This window comes from Temnothorax curvispinosus, unplaced genomic scaffold, assembly GCF_003070985.1.
Source record: "Temnothorax curvispinosus isolate PA1 unplaced genomic scaffold, ASM307098v1 QBEX01011959.1, whole genome shotgun sequence".
Lineage (NCBI taxonomy): Eukaryota > Metazoa > Arthropoda > Insecta > Hymenoptera > Formicidae > Temnothorax > Temnothorax curvispinosus.
Window position 1 is genome coordinate 940,224 of NW_020221739.1, and position 19,801 is coordinate 960,024.

The following is a 19,801-nucleotide window of genomic DNA, read 5'->3' on the forward strand; positions in this document are numbered from 1 at the left end:
TACTAAAAAAACATTCTAAGAGAAATTTTATGGAGCATATGATACATAATAAATCATTAAAAGACAATTCTCTAACTAATACATAAAAATTATACTTATATATATATAAATATATATATAAGAAAATCATAAGAACATTATTTTAAACAACTTACTAAAAATACAGCTACAAAAAAAGACTGATTGCCTCTGTTAATTTTACCCACATAACAAATTCATTAAAGTTCTCCATAATTGATCTAAATTATTCACAAGACGTTCACAGAGAAGGACTAGAATATTCTCGATCGAAATATAGATGGATTGAATAATTACATTACAAAGTTTAAATTAGGGCTTTATATAATATTCTATTTCGTATTACATTTACAGTGTCCTTTTATTTCAAAATAGAGGTAGAGGACCAGATACCTGAATATAAAAAATCTAAAAACTAATCTAAAATGAAATAATTTTACCTTATATTGCATTTTACCTTATAGAATCGTTATATTACCCTTGAAAATATTTCTCTATTTGTGTGGATAAATTTATATGCATCTAGACAATTATTATAAATATCGAGCAATATTCGTCTTAGGTATAGAAATTATGGCTCGTACGATAACACTAATGTAGAACACCAAAGCATAAAAGAACAGTGCGCGTCTTCCAATAGTTGAAAGGAGGTAAAACCAGTTCAGAATGCAATATGCAAGTTACTCACAACGTCCCAATTGGACTCGATGATGCCATCGGGGTCCATGCCAGGAGGTCCATCGTACGTGGGCTGTTCGCTTTCACTAGGACCATTTTTTGAATCACCCGGCCATTGATCGTCATTTCTGAAATGCGCAGATAAGATATTAGAGCGAGAACACACAGATAAGATTAACATTAAATGTTAAATCATGAGCTGTATCGTATTTTTATAAGATAATTCGCACAATTTTTATACCGCAAATAAATTGTAAAATACACGTAATATCCACGTGATGCGCGACCTTTAAATTTCACTTTATTGCAACATAATTGTTTCTTCATTATTTTAGGCTTCTTTAGCGTAAAATATAAAAGGAACATAAAACCCTGTATTACATTTCCCTACGTCCGTAATAAATTATCGAATCTCGTGCAGTAACATTTATTAATTTTAATAAAAAATATCGACGCTCGGCGCCCACGCGGGATCGATAATATTGGTCATCGAGCGATCGAGCGATGACAAAACCACTTTAAAATCCACGTGACCTTGAGAGCCGAACTTTTAAATCGAACCCGTGGAGTACTGTCTCGTCTAACGAAATCGCTCGATGACCATTTTTACGTTTCGCACGGCGACGAGCCCAGGTCGGCGCGAGGAAGCCCCTCGAGCCCGCGTGGAGGCGGGCTCCCACGAGGCCGCGATAATCGTTCTTGATTCTTGACAGTGACTCACGCGCGGAAGCACGAGAGCCCGAGACGTGTTGCTTCGCCGAGGCCGAGGGGAACGTGCGAACGCGATGACTGTACATCCGGCAATGCTGCGCGAGGCGAGGAGAGCCTCGGCCTCGGGTCGCGCGGGTCAACGCGATTGATTTTTTTTTTTTCCTCCGTTCTTTCCTACCCGGCACCGGGAATCGCGCGAGGGACCGATATTTTTCATTACGTAATTCCGAGATCGGGGGGGAAAAACCATGCTCGTCGTCGCCCGTCCCGAGAGAGCTCTCGCACGCGCGCCGCACGGGCACGGGAGAGAAAGAGGTGCGCTTCACCCACGCTAACGGCGCGTCGGGGCGCGTGCACGCGCCGTCGGAGGCCACGCCGTTGCTCCCTTTCGCTCCGATCCGCGCCGATCCCCCGCCGCGGGCACCGCGGTCCGCGACGAGAAGCCGACGAGGAGGTTAAGCTCGCGGACGGCGTGGGCTCGCGGGCGCGCCGTTGTTGACCGCGGCGCGAGGGGCACAATGTGACAAAAACGAGTGCACGCCATGTTGTCAGTCTCGTGTCCCCGCCGTGCATCCATCGGTCGCGGCACACTGTTCCCCTGCGGGCGTATTTTAACCCGCGTACGCGGCTATTTCGCGGACGCGCGCGAGCCACGACGGCGCCCGGGGCCACGGCGGCCGCGGCGCGACGCCAGAACGCGAGCGCGGCACCCCGTTACGCTGGAAAAACGCTCAACTTACCTTCTCTCTGCAGTATGCGACATGTTCAACTCGCGAGAGTTCGGCGGAAAGGAAGAGCTCGTGTAGCGTCACGAGGAGTATTCTCGAGACTGCCACGCTATGGCGCTGCCCGCGCTGGCGCCCCCCTAGTCCCCCTACACCGGAAAGCGCGCCGGTCCGACAAATTTTTCGCCGGGCACGAGAGCGACGAGAGCCTCGTGCGACGATCGGTACCGGCACGCCGATTGGCCGGCGCGCACCGTTGCGAATCGTAACAAACAAATCGGAATTTTCCTCGCAGATGTAACGTTTCTTTATGTTATTCCATTTGCCGACGGTCACCGCGCATGACGGAAGTGACGCAGGCTGCTCCGACGCCTTATAGCGCCTCGCGGCCGCCGTGGTGGGGTCTTATCGCGGCAAATATGAACTGCTTTACGAAATTACATCATTCTGATGCGTTAACATATAAGATCACATTGGTCATAATTATACAGTCGTTAATTATCAAGTCATTAAAAAATATGATTTATTGTCTTCTAATTAAATACACAATACGTATACATGTAAATTTCTAGCAATATAAACAATAACGCTTATTTTCTCTCATCATACTTAAAAACTAGATTATACATATATTTTATACAGTCTGAAGTAGTTTTTATAACTTTTACTTAGCTGCCGTATAACTTGGGTTTCGAATACACACTCGAGTATTATATGTTCCAGAACTATCAAACATCCATTTAATTATTTAAAATCATGTGTAATTTTTTTAACTAACTTTAACTGAAAGAAAACGATTCTTTTTTTCAAAAATATTAAAGAAAATTAACGAAATAGTATAAATTAAAATTGTACTATTAAAAAGTATTAAAACAAAAGCAGCAGCTTGAAATTAATTAAAAAATATAATTTTATTACTGATTTTCTTTTCTAATAAATCTTTATTTTTAAATGTCACCTATTTGGAAACTATAATTGACATTTTCATTAAGAAAACCAAATTGATTCCACGGATGAATCAATGAATCTGTAAAAAAAAAGGATATTGATAGTCTTGGAACATCAGACTATATGTAAATTATATAGAAATTCTATTTGCACATGCATTTATGTAATTGCACGATAAACATTGTAATATATCATAGGCAAAACAAAATTAAGAAAAAAAGTAATAAAATTATATTTTTTAAATCGGTACATCTTTCATTTTAAGTAAATTATTCGTTGCACCTCGAAATCGAAAGCATAATTTTCCTCGTCTGTGTTTTTATATTGAATTGATTTTGATCAATTCATAGTTTCTCACATATGTAAGTTCATATTAAAATTATTTACTTTGTGATTTGTGAAACAATTTTACATAGTTACTTGTACGTATTTCTACAGGTACTTCTAGTCGAGCTCATTCATATAAAAGCACAACCAAGAATTAAGAGCAGTATTGCAATTGGGAAAATCATGTATGCGCCCATTCGTGGCTGGCAGATAGAAATTAGCATGTCAGCGTCGTCCATCTCGTTATGCTCTATACCGTCCTTAGTTGGAATTTCGACGATTACCCTATCCGCCGACAGCGGGCTTATGCGAAATGAGCATTCGGTTTGATTTACACATGATTTAGTCACGTTCTCATATTGAAAAGTTGGCTTATATATATCGAAAATTGCATAAATATCATTGGACACAATATCGTTATCGCTATAAAAAATGTAATAATAATAACCATTTTGTTCCACATGGTGATTTGCCTGTAGGTGTTTACTGTTAAGTAAATAGGAGACATTAGTACATTGGTCTGAAGGTTGAAATTCATGAGCTAACAGTATTGCTCCATTGTAGCAATTCAACAAATCATTTTCAAAACTAGAAACAGATGACGTTCCCTCAGAATTAGACGTATAATTTTTATCGGCATTTCCACCATGCTTGATACCTTGATCTAATAAAGATGGTGGATTTACGAGATCTTTGCTTCTTTTAAATCTCTTGGTATCTCTTCCGTCGCTTTCCTGTTTCTTTCCTCCATTAATTATAAATGAATGCAATGTTTGCTCTAATTTTTGTAGACGCATTTCTTTATCATAATCATAGACATCTTTTTCTCTTCGCCTTGATCTTTCATATTTATTCTTCCTCTTCTTATGTCTTTGCCGTTTAATATGTCTTCCTTTTCTAGAGTTATTCACATTTTTTCGTTGACCATCTATATATTCATGAATATAAGATGTTGCAGTACGATACAACGACTCTAAACTTTTCATCGATTTTTCATCCGTAGTATGCGCCCGTGTGCTGTCGTTTGAATTTGTCTCAAAAATTTCTTTCAAAGGATTTTCAGAGCTTACATTTATAGCTGGTTTATCTGTCTCATCGATAATGTGCATAGATTTGATAGATTCGAATGTGGTTGTTTCTCTAGAGTCAATTTCTTGTGCATTTGATTCATATATTATCTTAACTTGCCTGTTCGCACCTGGTAAGAAGATTTCTTGTGTTTGCTTATTAATATTATGTTCCAGCAGGCCACAAGTGCGTAGGTTCTTTTCTCCTTTTACCACTAATATAGAAGCTCCCTCAAATCTGAAAAAAAAATTTTTATATATGTAATACGCTCATAAATAAATAAACATATATATAATAAATATAAATAGATTTGATCTCTAATTACAAGAAAAATCTGTTTCCTCAAATTCTTTTTACCTTGAACACACAGATAGTGCTACAGTTGCATTTTTCAATAAATAAAATCCCCAATACTCTAATGTGTCATCAGGTAAACTCATGCTCTTTTTAAGCCTTATATGTTTCCGTTTCGATGTAATCTCTGGTCGGTGAGACATTTGGAAAGCATTAAAAGTGCCATTCATTTTTAAAGTATGTTCCTATTAAAAGACAACGATATTTTTAATTATCTTATAATCCGTTCATGAAACTTGATACTGACAACAATATGCCAGATTCAAAAAGAGGATCATATCGTCTTTAACATTACAGTTATACTAATCTTTTTACATGTAATAAATTCGTTACGTCATCAATTTCATCTGAAATTTATTACGTATTAAATGCATATAATAATGATACGTGCACAATTCTAGAAATAATGATATTGAATATTTAATCTTCTCTTCTTACCGAACAAAATATTGTTGAAATCCCATCGTTGATTTCTATAATATCAGATTCTGTTACGGCATATGCAACATCAGCATAAAAAATATGCCGTAGATACAAAGGAATTATTATGAGTACGAATGGCAGGATAGCTATCAATATGCAGAAAATGATCAATCTTCTTATACCGTCCATTTTTGCTATACCTATTAAATAAAAATGGCAATGTTAGTATTAATGTTAGTTGGAATATTAATAAATAAGTTGAAATTCCTCATATAATACATCATGTCCACAGATGTCTATACACTACTTTTTCCATTGCAAAAGTTCTAAGTTAACAATCTAGTAGTGAATCTTTATAAAGAGACTCTAGTTAACTCTAGTATAGACATCTGTGATCATGTCGTTTTGAAGTTGATGCTCTATCGATTATATATTCAGCTAACTTCCAAAATAGCCACAAATTCTTGAATACTAATAATACTGAATATACTAGATAAAAAAAAGAAAAAAATTATATCTAGAATATAAAAGTTTATATCTAGAACTACTTAAATTTTATATATATATATATACACACGTATATAAATACAAAAATTTTATATGATTGGCATCAGAATGGTTACGTCATCCCGAGTATAATAATAATAATAAGTAAAACGATTATAAAAAAATCACCTTCCCACAATCCTCCAAATTAGATTATAAATAAATACACTTGTTCGTTTTAGAGGTTACGTCTTCTAATTTATTTAACAACAAAATATCAGCTTCGCACATACAAACATTAACAATTGTAGTATTTATAATCTCAGCATATACATTGCTCAAGTTGCATGTATGCTTACAACTATAGTTAAAAATGGGTATATGCCTTTTTTATTATCCACTTCTCTCTCCAGAAGAAATAATTATCTGTATCCACTGTTTCATTATTTATAGAGTTTCGACGTTCCAGCTTTGCGATACTTATTTTAACCAAATACTAATTGAATTATTTAACAAAAGAGGTTAGGCGTTAATGAAAAGTGCACAGATGGAAACTGAGTTCTATTGACAGTCTGATAAGGAAAAGCGTGATTAGGACTCGACCAATGTCGTAGCTGATTCGTCTGTTATATTGATACACACGAATGACATTCTTTAAATATCGTAGATAATTGAAATACATTTAAAAGCTAATATCAAATCGATTCTTTTAGTGGCATATTCTTTTTTAGTTAACTCAGAATTAATGTCCTTTAATGAATCGAGGAAAGATAATTGTTTCCGATTAATATCATAGATATTTCCTTTTGTAATTACATTGTATAAATTAAAATTCTATCATGATAAAATTTATCTCTTCTTTTCCTACCTTTGTTTTCTTAATTTCGTTAAATTTAAGACGCAGTATCATCCTTGATATCTACGTTTCTTTACGTAAACTCGATTTTTACGCACAAATCTTCGTTAATACAACAATTTAACTTTATCACTTCTTCTAATGTAAAAAACCAATAATATTTGTAACTTTTTAATGAACCGTAGCTTGAATCCGTGGCTTCTCTCCAACACGTTGCTTCTCTCGGAAATTTTGCTAGTGTTTCTTAATCCTTCTTTTACAAATACTAATCTAAGACTCCTTTACAGAAAATCCCTTTCTTTTCTCTCCTTTCTCCTACTCTTTCACAAATTTTCCAATCAAAAACTTTTGAAACTGTCTGACAACCAATAGTGTTTCAATCATCTGATGACAAAACTTCCGGAATTCATAACCGTTACGAGCGCCAAAAAATTCATGAGAGAGAGAGAGAGAGAGAGAGAGAGAAAGAGAGAGTTTCTTCCCAAACCTCAACCTAAATTACTTCTAGAATATTCTTATAGATGAAAAGATATGAAATACTCAGAAGTACTTGAATCAGCACACTCAAATGACAAAACCATGTTGATTAATGCAAGATAAAACTACATAAAATAAAAATAAAACAAATAGATATTTTTTAGTTTTTTTTTTTAATCTATCTAAATTATATTTTTAATCTTAAGATATCCATATCGTAATATGTAAAACATGAAATAAAAATCAAATAAACGGAAAATATTACTATTGTACATATATATATTCTGACTTACTTTTATGCAATAAAAATCATCATTGTAATGATCATTGTAACAATTCTAGCATATATCTCTGTACTTAAAAAGTAATGCTACCTATTGATTTATAATAATCGTCTTTAGTAGCAGTATGAAGCTCAGATATATCAATCTGATTTAATATTGTTTCTCCAAACAATGTATCCTTATATACCTAAAATATGAAATAAATATCTTTATTATGAATTTTATCGTGAATGATAGATATATGAATCTAGTTTATAGAAATAAGTTCTCTTACTTTTAATATTTCACTTGCGTCATATCTTTCTTTAAATCTTGCTGGGTAATCATTTTTAAATGATGTATTCATTAAAGTAGCATGTAATTTTATTTTCTCATACTCCTTCTCCATTAAACCTAAATTTAAAAATTATATAATTATATAAACGAGATATCAGAAGAACTAATATTAATATAAAAATATGTATTTTTCAGAGATGCTTATATATTATTAGATATTTAATTCTATAATACTATTTACCTATGTCGATAAAATATTGAGCAACTTTATCAACAAGTTCTTGCAATTTTTCGTTGTGTGTAACTTGTGCAAACAAAACTTTAACATCAGTAGGATCATCATTCATACATGCAACTCCTTGTAATTGTACATTTATTGGTCCAGTTTCTTCAAGAATAGGCCTGTAATAGAATACATAATTACTTGAGAATCTTTTAAAACAGTTACAAATGTATTATATTTATAATTCTAAATCAGGCCTGGGGTTAACTTTGAGCTCCAGAGCCATGACACTTCTCCCTTTCCATCCAGTGGAGAGTGAGGGAAAAGGAGAAGTGTCGTGACTTCGAAGCTCAAAGTTGAGACCTGTTTTAAATCATAAATGATTTTATTGATTGCAAAACTAAATTATATGATAAATTAATATCACGTAATTTAGTTTTACAATTAATTGTATATCATGTATTATTATCAAGCAATATTATCTTACTCTATAATGTATTCCTTACACTCCTTGAGAGCATCAATAGCATGTTGTTTGTCGTTATCATCAAATAGTTTGAGCATTCCAATAGTAAGATGTAACTTCGCTGGTGTTTGAAAAAGTGATTCATCAATATTGTATGTAGATTTTGTATGTAGATTGTATGTATCATAGTTTTTCAATACACCATTTTTGAAAGAAATGTATTTATCAATTATCTCTTTTTTATTCAATGGAATTGACAAAAAATGTGTATAATGTATCTTTTTCTTGGAAGCTTCTATTAGCAAATCAATTCTATGTCTTGCAGATATTATAGCCTTACGGTCTCGTCCAGTAATAACTACAAATAAACATATATAATTAAAAATTAATTAAATTAGTATTAGTCTTATATTAATAACAATATGGTATCAAATTATTTTTACCAATGTTTCCGTCTTTTCCTTTTTTTGGTATATCAATGGTTGTTTTTGTCTCATTTTCCAATTTCCTGCGTGTTACACCTTTCGTACCAATTATATGTGAGTAAAAAATTCTGAAACATTATAATAAAACGTCAAATTATAAACTATTGTAACATATTGTTCAATCTATTATTATGTTACACAATTCTTACATTATTAAATTGTAATTACGACAAAATAATATTGAAAAAGATTCTCACTTAGGTACGTAAAAGGTATGCTTAAAGCATGTATCATGAGGTATTATTTGTATCTCAGTTTCAGATTCCTCATTTGAACAAACTGATTCCTTGTCCTCCATATATGGGGCTGATGTATGAATGTTTTTCCAAGCTGTACTTTCGTAAAATCTATAGCACCGTCCATTAACCCAAATTAATTCTGGTTCTAACACATCCATTATATAAAATGCAATATGTTTCATACAAACACTCCTAAAATTTACGTTAAATTGATGCATTTAAAAGATCTTTGCGTAAATTTTTGAAATTAACTAAAATAATAATATTTTCAACTTTTACAACCAATAAATAAAATACAAAAATACAATTTTACAAAGTGCTTCTTGATATAATAAAACCTATATTATTTATACAAAATATATAATGTTCAACAATTTAAACATTACATTACTCCACATTACTACAAAAACTCCACAATTGTAAAACTCTTGTTATATATAACTTGATACATTACTTTTAACTGACACAATATAATCATGTTGCAGTTCAATCACCGTATTAAATAAAAATGTAATTAAACTATATTTTAATCTTGCGATTAGTTGCAAACTTATTTGGAGTAATGTATGCCTCCTATAGGTTAGAAGTTGCAACGTAATACTCTGCTGTGTGATAATATGCAGCTCGTCGTACGATAAATAAATAATTGTCACTCACTGTTACTCAGGAACATTTTGTTCAACTTAACACCCACCTTCTCAATGCATTTAACATGAGATATCTTATTAACACAAGTATGCACAATAAATTGCGGCCTTTTCGTCGTATTTTGGTCATCGACCAATCATGGGGTACAATTAGATATAATCCAGGAGAATGCAAAATTAGCGTTGCAGGCCTATCCAAACGGATTTACGTAATTGTGCGAAGAAATCGGCCAATCACGTCAGTCTAAAATAAGTCGTGACTACTCGTGACACAATTTTTTTAATGTTAGTACATACCACTGCAATTTTTCATATATTTAACACGTGATTTTTCTTTGAAAAATCAAATGGCTGTTTTTCAGAAATTTGACTAAAAGTGCCCCCTTCTCTCGTAAACATTTAAAATTACCTTTAAAAATAATTAGAAAAAATCATTATTTTGTAGAACAAATTAATAACTTTTATAGCTGTAAATTATGCAGACATTTTCTAATTTAGATAATACATTGCGTAATACAATACAATAATGTAATAAACAATGTAATAAATAAAATAAGAATAGATTTTTATTGCTTTGATAACTGGATGCAACTTCGTATGTCATAATTTAAAGTTATAGTTCTTTACTTAAAGGGCTATACTAAAGAGTTCATCAGAAACGGTGAACTAAATTAATCAAACACAATGGAATTATGTTAACATTATATAAACGGATAGACTTAATTAAAAAGATTGTGTGGTAATCCTAGAAAAATCAATTATTACCAATAAACGTAGAGTTCTTTTTATTTAATATTTTACATTGCTTCCGTTTCGAAAATCACGCATCACATTTTTGTAACGTGTAAAGACGAAATGTCGGTAATACAAAATTAAATTTATAAATGCAAGATTTTTCATCCTTTGTCCAGTTTTTATAAATATCAGACAATCACAAGTCAGCAAGCACAACGGCAACCCAGTAAAGCAGTTAGAAATTCATTTCTAATCTATTATTTACAGAAGTTATTGTGTGCATAACGTATACAAATAAATATTTTTTCAGGTATTTAACTTTAAGACACTGATATCGAAAGGTAGGTTTAAATCTTACACAACTATCAGAGCATGTATTTTACACTGTGTGTGTGTATATTGGCATATAAGTTACAATATTTATAAAAGATACAACATGCGTAGTTATCACGTATAAATGAACATGTGTCGAATTTACACGTAAAAATGGGAAATTAAAAATTTGCTAAAATTTATTACATGCTAAATCATGAAAAAACGCTTATCACGCATGTACAAACTTGCCTATTTTTTACAATAATACAATTACAAATGTGTATCTACATACGCCTAAATATATTATCTAAATATATTTCACGATAGCCGAAGTGTTCGCGCAATAAATAACAATTTTCCATTTATAAATTACAGCTAATCCTCGTCTGTACCTTTCTGATACACTGTCCCGAACTTGCTCATGTACTTACGTACAAAATCTCTTGCTTTGTGTTTAACATTTTCATTACATTGTAACTCGTCCACGCTTTTACAATGTTTTAATTCCTTCGCAAGTACAAAATGTGTTAACTGCAACAGAATAAACAATCATAAAAAGCACTGTCATATGCGGAATCCATTATGCTCAAGTTCAACATACCTTTCTAGCTAGATGCTTGAAATCTTCAGTATTAGTTATTCTACCTTGTTTGCAGTCATTTTTCCTATATGGATTTAAGAAGTGAACCATAACATTAGCCATATTTATTCTAAATGTATCCTTGATTTTCCTTTCGGACATAGGAGACATCTCGGCTGATGTTGATTGCAGCTTGCTCAATCCATGTCGCGAATGAGACTTCGATTTATTACTTCGTCTATGTTTCCTTATCTTCTCAACATGATCTTTCGGTTTCGTTCTTTCCTTTTGTCGTCGTAGTTTCTCTTTTATTTCTTTATACGCTTTATGATCAATACGATCCTCTTCCCTACGTGGCTGTAATATAAATAACAATGAATCGATTGAAGTCGCGCAAGGCATAAAAGCTTTAAAAAGTCATCAGTATTAACAAATTTAACATTGTGATACATGGAGCGTTTTCCTTTTTAAAGAGATTTAACGTTTTATATAAATTTTTAAGAGTGCATTTCATATTAATACAAGATAAATATAAAAAGTAAATTATACTTACACTAATAATTCTTTCTTGGACCAATCCATCCCTTCTTTTTTTAGATTCAGGAAACGGCAGTGAACTTCCAGTCAAATTATGACCTAACTTTTTAGATACATTTGGCCTAGATGTGCTCAGAGGACTATCTGTTAGAACGCTACTTGCCTCCATATCATCGTTTCTTTGATCCTCGTTATCATCATCAATATCTTCATCGTCCTCATTTGACGAACTGGATTCTTCACTAGATTCCGAGGTAGATGACGAGTCTGGCTGTACTCCGATATGATCGGGTGGTGGAGGTAACCATTGCGATATTCTTTCCTTCACATGGTAATAGTACGTTCTACCTCGGCTATCCGTCGCGCTCTTCCATTTCGGTGGCAAGTCTATTGCCGGAATTTCAGGATGTGGTCGATTCGTGACACCTTCCGTGGACGCAAGATTAGAGAATTGTTGATCTACGGGATTTTCGATGTGGTTATAAAAAGGCGCTTGAATTGACGTAGAAGGGATGCCACCAAAAACAGACACTAAACTATTTGGAAGAGGTAGTTGCCCTTCGGTATACGGTTGCGGATGTGATATCAAAGAGTAGGGAGATGTTTGACTGAACACAGGTGCTTGACTTAATGAGTAAGCTACTGGTGGAATACCAGTCGTAATTCCAGACGACATATCGGTTGCCATTGTTGATGATAGTACATGAGGACTCTGACCTATTATACCAGTAGATTGAGCACTTCCTACGTATACAGGAGTGCATTGCTGCGTGGCTTCTCCTCCATCTATAAAAAGATATTACATTTTTTATATTAGATATGTAAAATATACAAATGTGTTTGATTGTAAAAAGTTATTAACATTTCTGCACACAGATTAATTAACAAATATTACCTTGAGTGGAATAATGTTGCCATTGACCTACAGTTGGATTATAAAAAACAGGATAACCAGTTTGAGGATCAACCATGGCAGTGGTATGGGGATCTATACCCAATGCCAAACATCTATTTTCATGTTCTTGCCATGTTTCTTGTTGTTGACGACGTTGCCTTTCCTCCTCTTCTTTTGCAACTTTCAGTGCAAATAATTGCCTACGTTCGTACTTTGTCATTCGTGGTATAGGAACTAAACTTCGTTCTTCTATTCTTTTATCTTTCGTTCTACTATGATCAGCTTCTGGAGATTCTCGTCCTCGTCTCCTATCACCACGTTTGTCAATTTCATTTCGACTATATCTATCAGATCTAGGTCTAGAAATTTGTGAAATTATTAGGTTTGAAGTTAGTTCGAATGTTTAACTTAATGTTTATTTGCAATTATATTATACTAAGCATCACAAAGATCTGTATAACTACAATGATACGTTAAGCATACAAGTATGTACATACCTATCATATGACGTGCCTCTCTTTTCTTCTTTCTCCAATTCTTCTCTATATCCTCGATCTACAACAAAAATCAAAAGTAATATTATATAAATGTTAATAACTTTCGACTTTGTATGCCATTAATATATTCTCGAAAATAAGCTCGATAATAACCTGCTTCTCTTTCATGCTCCTTCATTTGCTCAATTCTTTCTTTTTTCGGTATTCTAAAAACTTCTTTTAGATTGGACCATTCAGCAAGAAGACCAGAAGCTAAATCAGGAATAAGATTCTGATCCGTATTCTCTGATTTAACTTCACCAACCGCTAAACAACTTTCGATATTGTTATTACGTTTATCTGGAATGTCATTCAGACGTTCATCAGGACTTTTCTTCTCGTTGCTATCAGAATTACTATTCAATTCTTCGCAGCTCATCTTTGATTTAATCTGATCATCTTCTGGGGAATCAGCATTCGGAGAAAGATATAATCTTTTCGCCCATCTTTCAACTACACCATATATTTTGCTATCCATTAACATTGTCTTGTTTGGTATTGGCAGTGTATTTAGAGTTTTCAACACTTCTAAGCGAAATTGTTGAGCTTCTTCTGTTTCGTTTGTGGCAATATCCATAACGTAACTCCAAATCAAACGTAAACCGTGGTAATCCAAAAATAACCTTCGACACGGTTGCTCGCCACTTTGAATAAGACGTAACAAACGAGTTCTGTGTTCTAATTCTCTACTACGTACCATTAATCTACTTAACGTTAATGTGTGCGCTCGGTTTTTCAAACCACCTGAACACAACTTATCTATTTCTTCCTCCAACTAAAATGAAATGTAAAAGAATAAAGTAATAAAAAAGTAATTGCTCAACAAACCATATTAACTCGTATAATATTACTAATTGTGCAATTGTATTTACATCTTCATCCTCCATATAATCAGCCGGTTTCTTTTCCTCCTTTTCCTTCTTCTTCGGATCTCTTTCGCGCTTTTCTTTCTTTTCAATCTTTTCCTTTTCTTCTTCAGGTGTTTCACCTATCCAACCTCGACAGTTCAGTGCCTCACAATAACATTTCTGAGCTTCTTTGCTATTATTTAAACATATAATAAATTGCACGAATGAAAATAGAGATATAGATATCTACATATACAATCTACACAAATAAATAGCTACTTAATAAATATAAAAATAAAAAAACGTACCCGTAACGTTGAAAATGATAATCAAATGTAATTTCTTCGCCAGCGGCAATAAATTTTTTGTTAAAAAAACCTATTCGTAGTTCTCCATTTACTGTCCACTAAAAAGTATTTAATTATCATTAAAATGTATATTGTTATTCTGGCATTTTTCAAAAATTACTTTTATTAGTTGCGGGATAAAGTATAAATTTACCTTTTGCGTTTCTGCATTTGGGTCACAGCTATGATTAATAAATCGAGATATATTTCCTTTCATGGTAGCATCTATAATCTGATCGGATTTCAGTGCCATAAAATAGTAATGTCTATTTTTATCTTTGCAATATTCTTTTGCACGACGTTTAAAATCCTTTGGATCTACAACTTCGCCTACATATTCCATTATAAACTCGCCCCTGCAATTGTAAGAGTAATATAAAAGTAAGAAATCTTTTTTGTTTCTTATGTTTTATTCAAGTCATAATTCTATTTCTTGCTCGCTGAAAAAAAATACTTACGCCATTATGTCGACGACAGCACGTAATCCAAAACCTTTCTTCTCTGTTCGAAAAACTTCGCATTTGGCATAATTACAATTTTGGAATCTTTTATTTGTACATCTATCATTTACCACGCATCTAGGTCCACTAATAAATATGAAAAAAATATTATTTCTATTCGTATAATTTATTTCTATTGTGCTATATTAATTTATATATCCGAAGATCTCTGAAGAAAAACATTATCAAACTTTATCTTATTAAAAATAATTACCATTCTATCATGAGAAGTCTATTAAGGCAATCTTCCCCACAACCAAGTTCTCCTCTCTCAATTTCTTCTTCAGTTAAGAAACAATCACACACCATCCTTTTGGTTTCCTTATTTGTATATCTAGTAACAAATGTTATAAATATTTAATGTTTTTAGATATATAAAATAGCTGTACACACTTTGTTAGAAAGAATATTCATATAACAAAAAACATTATTTAATCCTTAATTCTATATACCTTTCAGTAAGATACAGATTTTCATGCAAGTGCTCAAATTGACTCAGTCTTTCCTCCATTTCTCTATCTTCTGTTTCGAGAACCATCGGCAATGAAATCTTTGCTCCTATAGTTTTTGGAATTTGTGCTATTGTTGAAACAGTAGAAACATTACTGGATATCACTGGTACATCTTTAATTTGCTCCGATTCTGTACAAACTTTTACATTTGTACCAATAATATTATGTTTCGATTCTGATGACGTAGATTCTCCTATATTTACTGGTGCATAACGTGCTGATTCGGGTGGAGGTGCAAAAGATGAACCAAACATTGACACAGGAGCAATGATAGAGCCAAACCCAGCGTTTGATCCACCCATTTCAAGCTCACTCGATCTTCGCCAACGGGATTTTACTTTAACTGGTTTTGAAGAGTCCGAATCATATCCTGTAGTATTATAACTGGTACTCAAAGGTGTCAAAGTATCAATTGATGTTGGAATCTTGTTAGAATTATTTTCCTTATCACACTGAGTCTCAAAGTTATCTATTTTTACTTCTTGAGTAATTGAAGGATTCGTATTATTAACTACTTTTTCTTTTTCTTGTTGAAGAATAGCTTTTGAGACGTCCATATTAGGTTTTGTAACTAAGCCACGTCCGCGAGATCTGAAAGATTCAAAATAATTTTTTTCATTTTTAAATCCGTAATACAGAGAATATTATTCATCCATATGTAAAGTAAATCATTATATTTGAAATGCTTTTAAATATATTTTTATTTATTAAAGATTATTTGTAAAAGTTAATAAAAATTAATTTTAATCATACTAAAATAAGTCAAGTATCTGCTATAAATTTTTTATACTTCAAGATTAAATTATTTTATTTCTTACCTTTGTTTCATTAATCCAATAGATCGAATTCTACTGCTTCGTCTTACACCCGAACTGTTTGAACTATTTTCGGAAGCCGTATCAGTACTTCCACTACGACCTCTGAATTCAGTTTTTTTGTCAATATCGCTTATATTGTTAATTGCATTTTTTATATCAAATTCCCGTCCTTTGTAACTGGTAAGTGATGATAATGTGTCATTACTATTTTCGCTACTGCTGCATAATTTGAAATCTTCATTATCAACTTTGTTGTTATCTCCTTCGCTGTCTTGATATTCATCAGTAGTTGTTGAATGCTCTGGATTCTTTTGCTGACCCGCACTTCTCTTGTCTTGTGTAACTTTTGATTTTAGTGAAACTCGATCTGCACACTGAAGTTTATCAATGCAAGTGTTGGATACCAAGATATTTTGTTCTTGATTTGTAACAATATTGTTGGGTTCCATAGTTTTCGAGAATATTTCCTTAATTTCAGAGCTAACAGAATTATTTGGGCGATGTAATTGTTCCATTTTATCTAATATCGACGAACTACTTTCGTCATCGATATTTAATGGGACCGGAGACAGTTTTTCCATGTTTAAAGGAGTTTGTACTGGAGAGTCGGTGCTTTCCACACTAGAGAGATCATTCACTAACTTTTGTATTTCTTGTGAAGAGTCGCTTATCTGCATATCTGCTAGTTTATTATCTATTTTATTAAATGAATCTTCCTTTGAATCTACATGCATATTTTTTCCTTGTAAATCTTTGCTTTCCCGCTTACAATTATCTTCCTCAGTAGAAGAACCAGACTCGTCTTTGATAGAACACAAACGAACTTTTTCGGATATCGATTCTGAAATTTCCTTTCTAATTTTATCATAAATTGTCTTGTTCTTTTGTTTTTTACTACTGCCATCTTCTAATCCAAGTTTCTTCTTGTCGATATAGGGTTTATCTGCATTAAAATCTGTAGTATTACCATTCCCAGTACTGCACATTACCGATTCGTCTACATGCATGGCTGATATGGAATTTTCTGATTTGTTCGTATGTACATTATTAACATCTTTTCTAATAGTATGATATTCATTGTTTGAAATTTTTCCTGACTTGGACACCATTGCCATTGATTCAGTATCATCCTCATGCTGTATCACAGTAAATTCTACAAAATTTTTGTCTTCTACATTAGGTTCGTTTACAACTAATACTTCTTCAATTATAACGTCATCCTGTGCCATAGAATATCTATTGTCCCCAACATTTTCCTCCATTTGTATTTCTTCACAGATCACCATTTCCTCTACGACATCTCCCGACCAGGGTTCCGTCTTCGTTGATGCAGATACAGCTAAAAGCTCACCGCTTGGACTTGGATTACCAACAACGACCTGTTGTACATCCTCTGGGCTAAGTTTTTCTGAATTTTTAATCATATTATCTATACCATCTTGACTGTCACTTTCACCAGCATCCCGCTTATATCGAGTAGCATTGTAAACAGCATTCTCATTATTTACAATTACGCTGTTACTGGAAGTACCTTTGTGTTTATTATGCTTCTTCTGAGAATTTTGATTCTTCTTTGAAACTTGGCTATGACCTTCGCTAGCAGACTTAGAGTCTTCTGAACTGTTTGAGCAAGATGTTTGTGTAATGTATCCATTTATCTTTTTTTCTTCCAATTGCTTCTTAGCTATCTGTCTGCTAGATTTGCGTACAGGTACATATTTATGAGATGACTTCTCAGATGCTTTTTCTTCGGTTTTACGTCTCCGTGCCATTTTCATTCCATATATACTCTCTCAGTCTGGAACAATTAAGATTAGCATATAATTTATTGCAAAAAGCTGATCTTTATTCAAGTGAAATACAACATATTTTCTATATAACACAATATTGATATTCCTTGATATTCTTAGATATTCCTAGAGTATATAAATTTTGTCAACATTTAGTATTACAACAAATTTTGAATGACTATTATTAAATAGCAGTAAAAAACTTGAATCTAAAAAAAGTATAAAAGTATATAGATTATTAAGATATTGCTTTATCATATTCATATCAGTTAAAGAATAAGGAAAAGAATTATTTCATTCTTTAATTTCAATTTTTAAAGTAAAATGTCAGAAAAAGTTACTAATTTACTAATTATCTGAACAAAATATTGTAATTATATAAAAATATGCTTTAAATATCACAGTAAAAGAGACACAATTATAAACCAAGATCGAAGGAATAAATGAACGTAGATCCATCAAGGTCAATTAAAGCAATTTAGCTTAGCATTTAAAGCTGAAGATATATAAATGAAATGTCATCTACATACTTAAAATATATTGCTCTCTCTCTCTTTATCTTCTACTTTCTCCCTTAAAGCAGCTGTGAATTGAAGATTCACAATAAAATATATATGTGCGAATGATAAAAATTCCCGAGAACTCGCTGACCATTCAAGTTGATTGTACAACATCTCAAAGCAAGCATCCCATCGTTCCTAGTTCGCTCTTGCTGAGGGAAAACCAGTCGCTACGTCCGTGCGTCTTTGAACGAATAATGACGGCAGCTTTACTCACTGTATGCTCCTAAAATTGCGTCCGGCAATTCCAGGGAGAAACTCATCGTTCGGGGATACTCAACAATCGTTCCCAAACAAACGCGGTGCCGTAGCTCTCCAATTTACCGACATAATCGGGAGTGCGGGACCGTGGGACGTTGGCTAGAAACGTGAAATACCGCTGGGACGGTTGCGTGTGCGGGGAGACGGCTCGGCCGGACCGTGAGATCGCTTTTCGAATTTGACGTCTCGTCGAAGCACGCCGCACATCGACAGGCTCCTTCCTCGCCGAGATCCTCGGGATCTCACTCTCTACCTCTCTCTCTCTCTCTCTCCTCCTCTATCTCGTTCGCTACCTACGAACCGTGTCGCTCGCCTCGGCGTTCGTCACGTTTTGGCACTGAACGAATCTCGACTCCGTGATCCTGGTGGGGCCTCCCCGATCCCGATGCCACAGCGCGCTCGGGCCCTCGGCGATCCTCCGTTTCGGCGGGCGTTAAATGCGCCGAGAGAAGCCCATCGCGTTCGGAAGGCGTTAAAGGACTCGTGAAGGAAAGTATGAGCCGTCGACATACAACATTTTCAGCATGCATGTACTCTTGTCGCCTATCCGAGTACCGCCTCTCCTCGCTCCGTGTAAACTCACTGTCGCAAACGAGACCAGCGTCAGCAACGACCTGCGGTGGCAGTGCCACGAACTTGCGCATGAGGGAAAAAAAAACCGGGACCGCCTCGGACCTCGAACAGGGAAAGCTGGAAAAGTTATTCATGTAAATGCAAAATAAGACAGCGAGTCTCAATTGGCTGCGTTATAATTATGATTAACAATTTCGAACGATATGCATTTTGTCAATTATATCTTCTATGCCCGCTGACGGTCATCAACATGGCGTATTTTAGTCTTCCACTTTATTCTCTATGAAAACTATAAAGGCGGGA

The 19,801-nt window shown here is 33.9% G+C and overlaps 4 protein-coding genes across 15 annotated transcripts in view; all 4 read right to left on the bottom strand.

Annotated features, from left to right (window-relative positions):
- The window catches only part of LOC112462002 (eukaryotic initiation factor 4A-I), a 6,777-nt gene extending 4,522 nt beyond the window's left edge, over window positions 1-2,255 (bottom strand). For both annotated transcript variants that reach the window (XM_025027488.1, XM_025027487.1), the window contains exons 1-2: window positions 2,148-2,255; window positions 707-824 (exon numbers count right to left, since the gene is read on the bottom strand). In XM_025027488.1, coding sequence (XP_024883256.1) covers window positions 707-824; window positions 2,148-2,170 — 141 coding nt within the window. In that variant the 5' untranslated portion in view covers window positions 2,171-2,255. The remainder of the gene's footprint in view (window positions 1-706; window positions 825-2,147) is intronic.
- A 764-nt stretch (window positions 2,256-3,019) lies between these two features.
- Window positions 3,020-7,450, bottom strand: LOC112462030. 3 transcript variants are annotated; one of them, XM_025027544.1, is made up of 4 exons: window positions 7,365-7,450; window positions 5,268-5,452; window positions 4,833-5,014; window positions 3,020-4,712 (listed from the first exon to the last, which is right to left on the bottom strand). In XM_025027544.1, the coding sequence occupies exons 2-4, from the start codon at window positions 5,439-5,441 to the stop codon at window positions 3,539-3,541; spliced, it is 1,530 nt and encodes a 509-aa protein (XP_024883312.1). In that variant the 5' UTR covers window positions 5,442-5,452; window positions 7,365-7,450; the 3' UTR covers window positions 3,020-3,538. The 3 variants fall into 3 exon arrangements, with proteins under 3 accessions (XP_024883312.1, XP_024883313.1, XP_024883311.1); XM_025027545.1 differs by lacking the exon at window positions 7,365-7,450 and adding an exon at window positions 6,124-6,208; XM_025027543.1 differs by lacking the exon at window positions 7,365-7,450 and adding an exon at window positions 5,928-6,013.
- On the bottom strand, window positions 5,975-9,861 carry LOC112462032 (activating signal cointegrator 1 complex subunit 1). 6 transcript variants are annotated; one of them, XM_025027546.1, is made up of 7 exons: window positions 9,739-9,861; window positions 9,003-9,236; window positions 8,764-8,873; window positions 8,342-8,678; window positions 7,873-8,033; window positions 7,630-7,748; window positions 5,975-7,542 (listed from the first exon to the last, which is right to left on the bottom strand). In XM_025027546.1, the coding sequence occupies exons 1-7, from the start codon at window positions 9,819-9,821 to the stop codon at window positions 7,429-7,431; spliced, it is 1,158 nt and encodes a 385-aa protein (XP_024883314.1). In that variant the 5' UTR covers window positions 9,822-9,861; the 3' UTR covers window positions 5,975-7,428. The 6 variants fall into 6 exon arrangements, with proteins under 6 accessions (XP_024883314.1, XP_024883315.1, XP_024883316.1 ...); XM_025027547.1 differs by having other exon boundaries at window positions 9,003-9,152; window positions 9,739-9,860; XM_025027548.1 differs by having other exon boundaries at window positions 9,003-9,189; window positions 9,702-9,829.
- Window positions 9,862-10,794: 933 nt separating this feature from the next.
- LOC112462005 (probable histone-lysine N-methyltransferase CG1716) lies at window positions 10,795-19,776 on the bottom strand. Of its 4 annotated transcripts, XM_025027495.1 has the most exons (15): window positions 18,882-19,776; window positions 16,315-18,112; window positions 15,437-16,087; window positions 15,199-15,318; window positions 14,943-15,071; window positions 14,639-14,840; window positions 14,446-14,543; window positions 14,162-14,330; window positions 13,404-14,064; window positions 13,251-13,308; window positions 12,754-13,112; window positions 12,396-12,644; window positions 11,875-12,317; window positions 11,343-11,678; window positions 10,795-11,272 (listed from the first exon to the last, which is right to left on the bottom strand). In XM_025027495.1, exons 2-15 carry the CDS (start codon window positions 18,090-18,092, stop codon window positions 11,117-11,119), a joined length of 5,409 nt encoding a protein of 1,802 aa, XP_024883263.1. In that variant the 5' UTR covers window positions 18,093-18,112; window positions 18,882-19,776; the 3' UTR covers window positions 10,795-11,116. The 4 variants fall into 4 exon arrangements, with proteins under 4 accessions (XP_024883263.1, XP_024883260.1, XP_024883262.1 ...); XM_025027492.1 differs by having other exon boundaries at window positions 11,875-12,644; XM_025027494.1 differs by lacking the exon at window positions 18,882-19,776 and adding an exon at window positions 18,756-18,852 and having other exon boundaries at window positions 11,875-12,644.
- Window positions 19,777-19,801: the final 25 nt, after the last annotated feature.